Below are 6,828 nucleotides of genomic sequence, written 5' to 3'. Positions count from 1 at the left end.
TCAATTCTGACAACAATAACCTATTTTTAATTACATACAGCTTTAATACTACTACATAAAAAAGTTCATTTATTTGAGCTTTACAATCAATAATCAGTAATAACTAAATTTCACATCAGGCTGCTAACTGAACTGAAGTGATACATCAACTCCGTTCAGTTTAAGTAATGACTCAAATTTAGCAATAACTAAACTTCACTTCAGTATGTGGGGGGGGGGGGTGTAGTTGACACACTTTAGAGGAATAAACAAAGTGAAAGAGGGAGAAAAGTAGGAATAGGGATGGAACACTATGGAACTGTGATGTTGCTACAGAAATCTGGGATGCTACTAGAAAACTCTGGAACGCTACTATTATGCCTATTACAATTATGCCTATATCTGTATAGGAATAACACATTTGAAAAGTTCCAATCTGGTTTTAGGCCCCATCACAGTACTGAAACAGCATTAGTTAAAGTAACAAATGATCTCCTCCTTGCATCAGATCAAGGCTATGTATCACTGTTAGTGCTTCTTGATCTTAGTGCAGCTTTCGACACAATTGATCATAGGATCTTGCTAGAAAGGTTAGAACGCTGGGTTGGAGTCTCAGGCACAGCCCTTTCATGGTTTCAGTCTTACTTAACAAATCGCTATCAGTTTGTAGAGCTCAATAATATTTCATCCAAACGTACAATGGTTAAATATGGGGTCCCGCAAGGCTCCATCTTAGGACCACTATTATTTACATTATATATGCTACCATTGGGCACAGTTATAAACAAACATGGTGTCAATTTTCACTGCTATGCGGATGACACTCAACTTTACATATCAGCCAAACCCGATGACAAACTCAGTTTAGGAAAAATTGAGGCCTGTGTAAGAGATATTAAATGCTGGATGTCTCTAAACTTCCTACAATTAAATGAGGACAAAACAGAAGTTCTCCTTGTGGGCCCTAAGGCCGCAAGACAGAAAATTCCAAATTTAATGCTTAATCTTGCAGACTATCCCATTACACCTGGCACAGTAGCCAAAAACCTAGGCGTCATACTCGACTCCGACCTATCATTTGATAAATATATAGATAATACTACTAGGATAGCTTTTCTACATCTCCGCAACATTGCCAAATTAAGAAATGCATTATCACAGGATGATGCAGAAAAATTGGTGCACGCCTTTGTTAGCTCTAGACTAGACTACTGCAATTCACTACTGTCAGGATGTTCAAATAGGAATCTAAATAAACTTCAAGTAGTTCAAAATGCCGCAGCTAGAGTTCTGACCAGAACTAGAAAATTTCAGCATATTAGACCAGTCCTATCAGCCCTGCATTGGCTACCAGTTAAATTTCGTATCGATTTTAAAATTCTATTATTAGCATATAAAGCACTACACGGGCTTGCTCCTGAATACCTCCAGGAACTTATTTCCTACTATGAACCCCCACGTCAACTAAGATCACAGGGTGCTGGTCTGTTATTAGTTCCACAAATTAACAAGGTAACAGCAGGGGGAAGAGCCTTTTCTTATAAGGCCCCCAGCTTTGGAATAATCTTCCTAAATGTGTCCGGGACTCTGACACAGTCACAATCTTTAAATCTAGGTTGAAAACGCACTTATTTAGTCTAGCGTTTGATAATTAATATCCCCCTTAGATAAAGGTACAGATCCAGGGGTTCATAGACGAAGGGTTTTATGGTAGACTGGGGTGCTGGTGCTGTCATCCTGTCACTGCTCGTGGTCACTCAAGTTTGTTGACAGTGCAGTGGACGGATGCCATTGTCTCAGAATACCCCCAAGCCTATGTTACCTTCTGGTTCTGCCTTTTTTTTTAGCTAGGCTGTAATCATTTAACTTAGTGCCGGAGTTGCTGCCACACTCCAGAAATGTTTATAATTTTACCTGTCCTGTACATGTCCTCATACAGAGCTAATTTTCCCTGTTTCATTTCTCCACATGGCTGCCCGCCTGCTTGAGGAATAATGAGATGTGGAGAGACAAGCGATCCATCCTGGCCGGCCACCTCCTGCCTAACCGGATGCCTACACCATGATGGACATTATTACATATTTTTCGGTCTAAATGGACATTATTGCATCTTTTACATTCTGTCTACATTCTGTCTATATTGTTGTTGTTGTCATGGTGACCGGTGTCAGCCAGAGGAGGATGGGTTCCTCCCCTGAGTCTTGGTTCCTCTCAAGGTTTCTTCCTCATGCAAAAAACTAGGGAGTTTTTCCTTGCCACTGTCGCCTTTGGCTTGCTCACTGGGGGCTTGGACTCGGCACTTGTAAAGCTGCTTTGTGACAACAACTGTTGTAAAAAGCGCTATATAAATAAAATTTGATTGATTGATTGATACTATGGAATTCTGGAATGCTTCTACAGAACTCTGGTATACTACTACGGAACTCTGGTATACTACTATGGAACTCTGGTATACTACTATGGAACTCTGGTATACTACTATGGAACTCTGGGATGCTACTAGAGAACTCTGGGATGCTACTAGAGAACTCTGGGATGGTACTACAAAACTCTGGTATACTACAATGGAACTCTTCTCACTCAATTGCATTTCTGCAATTCAATTCTAAGGTTCAACTCTCCAGTTATCCTAATGTAAATATCTTTGCTCTTTACTGTTCTGTGCATCTGATGATACAAATGTTTCTGTTTATTACATTTATTTGTAGTAGCTTATGTATAGTGTACCATTTGCTATTTAATCGACTGTGCTGTGTCCCTGTGTCATAGTTGAAATCATGTATAATATCTGGCTGCATAGCATTAATACTGACCTAACATAAGGTGCTAAAATATGTTTTAGACTTTAGAAAAGTCTTAGCTGATTTCATGACTGAAATGAAAGTGAAAGAAATGAAAAGAAAAAAGATGGACCAACTGTAAATCTGATTTTAGATTCTCATGACCTTCAGCGGCATTAGAACATTAAGCTCAATGAACTTCGTGGTCTTTGGCTCATCTGCTCTACATGGACAAAGTCAAGTGGCTCAATGGCCCCTCATTTATATTATTGTTTAACAGAGTCCAGGTATTTTGGCAGAGTAATGGCAGACTCACTCTATTCTCACCATGCCTAACAGCATTCATTCACTAGGGGCCTCAGATTACAACTCACTGCTAATGAATCCCATTAGTATAGTGTCATAGAGTCACTGCTAATGAATCCCATTAGTATAGTGTCATAGAGTCACTGCTAATGAATCCCATTAGTATAGTGTCATAGAGTCACTGCTAATGAATGCCATTAGTATAGTGTCATAGAGTCACTGCTAATGAATCCCATTAGTATAGTGTCATAGAGTCACTGCTAATGAATACCATTAGTATAGTGTCATACAGTCACTGGCACATTTTTTGAGGTCGTACAAGTATGCACAGTCCTGGCTAGCAACAGAACCGCCTCAATTATACTACGTTTGACTGCAGTTCCACTGCACAGTGCCACTGAGGGTGTTTAAACAATGCTGATGTTGTGTGTGTGTGTGTGTGTGTGTGTGTGTGTGTGTCAGTGCCTGAAGAGCCACCTGGTCTGGCGATATCTTGCCCTCATCTGCCACCATTCTGCGCAGGCACACCAGAGAGCCGAACAGAGGAACCGCCAGGCCCACCCTCAGGTACCTCTGACCCTTATTGCTGAACACCAGAGTCACACACAGCGGCCTACACTCGCACGGACACAGACCGAGACACAGAGAGAGACACAAAGATGAAGAGATCATTCAGAACATGTACATCATTTTCAAACATGAACCCCAATATCATAATATGATCATTACCTCTTTCTTCAAAGATCTAAGAATTTCATGAATAAATCAGTACATTTAGCATAAATAATACATAATCAAAATGCTTTTTAAGGATAAGAAATAATGGAATCTAGAATACTGTGCATACATTTCTTTTTTTTCTTCACATTTTTGAGCTGTATCCTTTCATCCTCGGAGGCCAAAAGTGCTTCTGTTGACAAGTCCACAGAGGGGCAGCAAAGTGACTTTAGCTAGGGCAACAACCACAAACTGCACCGGCCCAAGATACTTCAGTTTGCTGAATGGCCTGTGTGGACTATGAATAAACAAGGAGGCGATGAGAATAGCTGTGGTAGCTGTGAGTGTGTGATAACCAGGCCACTCGGCCCTGTTGCCCTCCTTTAAGAGTAGATGGAAAGGGACTAAGGTTTAGTGAGACTGTAAGCAACACATTTGACATTTAGTGCATATAAACCAGCTTCATTCTTATGGAATTATAGGCTTGCATGTTTTCAAGTGCTTTTAAATGTGTTGATAAATAGCCAAGCACTTCTCAAAACATGCTGCTTGGCCGGTTCTGAGTGAATAACTAGCAGTTTTTGTTCAGTTGGAAACATTTTCAGTTACGGTTATCCTGCAGATTAATTTATCATCATTCAGACATAAAAAATCATAACCTTTTATGTTCACTGTGGGTTCTCCACAGAGGAACCAGGTTTTCTCAGTGTCCGGCAAAAGTTTTAGCTTGAATTTTTTTCTCAAATGTGTGACAAATAGGATCACCCTAAAAGAAATCGGCCAACAAAAATTGACTCTTAGTGTCTCCGCACACCGAGGAGGACCAAGAACAGAAAGACAACAGCTCCAAGATTTTTTGTTCTGTACCAGAACTGAGTCGATTGACCTTCTTGTCCTAGAATCAAATGGAAAGTGTTACAGTGGTAGTGTAAATCTGAGTGTAGCTTTTATTAGCTACACATGTTTGTTATTGTATTAAAAAAACAAATGTTTACCCATTAATCTACTTTCCTTTTTAATTAACACAACATTTAATTGCTATTGTTGCATCCACTCTGATGTAAAATAATATGGTTGATCAAATATAAAATGTTTTTCTCATGAACTGTTATCTTGTGTCGGTGAGAGAATATAGGCCACACACTGCCTCTTATCATCAGTGTGTTTTAACAAAAGTTTCCCAGATCAAAAGGTTTGTTCAGGAACCGTCAATGCCGGCAGGAGCAGCACCAAGCTCGCTACCTACCGTGATAGTCAACGTAGTGACATATACTCAACGCTCACTCTCACATGCAGGTACGATTTACAGCAACACAACTGCGCTTACATCCTTTGCAGGTATAACCATTACTCCCTTTGGTAATATAACCTGTAATAAACAACGTGTAAGAGCAGAATTGTTTCATGTCGCCAGCAACACCACGTTCTTCAGAGACTGAACCCTTCAGAGAGCTCACTGCTAACAGAAATGGCTGTTGTTTGATCTTGATTGTGGATGAGTACAAGAGTAAACTTCTAGAGTGAACTACCTCTTCTCAATTCAATATATAAAGAATACAGTATATAAAAGTCACTGTTTGTTGACTTGTGGGCGGGACTGTGTATTCCCGTAAAATGGAACATGATCCCAGTGTGATTGTATGTCTTAATGTGCAGTACGTTTGTAGTGGATAATGAGAAAATGCTGAGTAACATTGCTCAAGTAACATTGCTCAGGTTTACTAAGGTTGGAGTGATTGGAAAAAAATGTGAAAACCTGTGAATTGAAATGTAGCAACCAGTAAGTCAGTAACTGAAATCCTTTACATATGCAATTAACACGACAGAAATCTATTTCACATAAACAGGCTAATGTGTTCATGGACACCCACTAAGTCTCTGTTAAAACAAACAGCGTAGGCCGGCATTTAATCAATTCTCATTGGCTGTGGGAAGTGTTCCTAATGTTCTCATTGGCTGTGAGAAATGTTTCTAATGCTGACTAATGACTTCATGCCATCAAAACTCAGCTCCACCCACTGAACAGGAACCTCAACTGGAATACCACACTGGGGGATTCTAATTGTTTCTATATATATCCATGTATCACTTGGGAGAAGCCAGATGAGCTTACACAAGAGAATAACAGGGATTTTGCTTAGAGAGGTATACAAAATGACTCACATTTCTATTGCATTATATATATATATATTTTTTTTTTCATTCATATGTTTTGATGTTTGTGCTTGACCAAATGCAGCCTAAACATTTGAATGAAATTCAGAGAATGACTTTTAGGGAAGGGTATGAAGCCTTTAACTGGTTTATCTGATGTGTAATTAAAGGGTTAATTTGTGCGGTTTTTTGCTTTTGAGAGAAAACACAAAGCTACGATGGAACAGGCATTTGTTTCAGTTTACAAATCACAGTAAGCACTGAGTATGCCCTTCTAAAGGAAAAAAGAAAAAAGTGAAAGAGTAGTCCACACAATCAAGGCAGGCATCTACTTAGGGTATCTACTTAGGCACTGGAGGAGCTGTCAGCCACACAGGTAGGGGCTAAGAAAATGTTTCTCTTCTCCAGTTTTCAGAGATGTGAAGCTCTGTAATGTCAAAGACATCATCTATCCATCAGTCTATACATGTTTAGCGTGTGAGCGCACACGTGCCTGAATGACAGGAGAGAGATAGAGTGGAAAGGGTGCTATGCACTACCTAGTACCATAACCAGAGTGTCTCGAGTGGGGGAGGGAGAGGCTCGTAGCCATGAGGCAGGAATCCGAGAGCAGCACTACGTCTGATCCTCTAATCACCAGTCTCACCTCCGCCTACCGAGGGGCCAGAAGAACACTGCCTGACAATACACCACAATAGAGAGCTAAAACAAGGATTTGAATCTAGCATGACAGTTTGGGGATATTTTGGCCCGCATTTAGCAGGTTGTGCTTGTATTAAGAGTGGGAGATTTCATAATACAATAAAACTGCATATTTGTGTGTTCACACCAGAGATGGACACTCGAGTGTGCGACTCAAGTCGAAGTCGCACTTAAGTCACCTACAAAAAGA

The 6,828-nt window shown here is 40.1% G+C and overlaps 1 protein-coding gene across 1 annotated transcript in view; it reads right to left on the bottom strand.

The window, feature by feature from the left end:
• Positions 1-6,828, bottom strand: part of usp43b (ubiquitin specific peptidase 43b) — a 78,611-nt gene that overhangs the window by 25,566 nt on the left and 46,217 nt on the right. The window contains exon 5 of the mRNA XM_076988649.1: positions 3,543-3,678. Coding sequence (XP_076844764.1) covers positions 3,543-3,678 — 136 coding nt within the window. The remainder of the gene's footprint in view (positions 1-3,542; positions 3,679-6,828) is intronic.

This window comes from Brachyhypopomus gauderio, unplaced genomic scaffold (genome assembly GCF_052324685.1).
Source record: "Brachyhypopomus gauderio isolate BG-103 unplaced genomic scaffold, BGAUD_0.2 sc63, whole genome shotgun sequence".
NCBI lineage: Eukaryota > Metazoa > Chordata > Actinopteri > Gymnotiformes > Hypopomidae > Brachyhypopomus > Brachyhypopomus gauderio.
The sequence above is the reverse complement of the archived record's forward strand: the minus strand, read 5'-3'. Positions and strand labels throughout refer to the sequence as shown.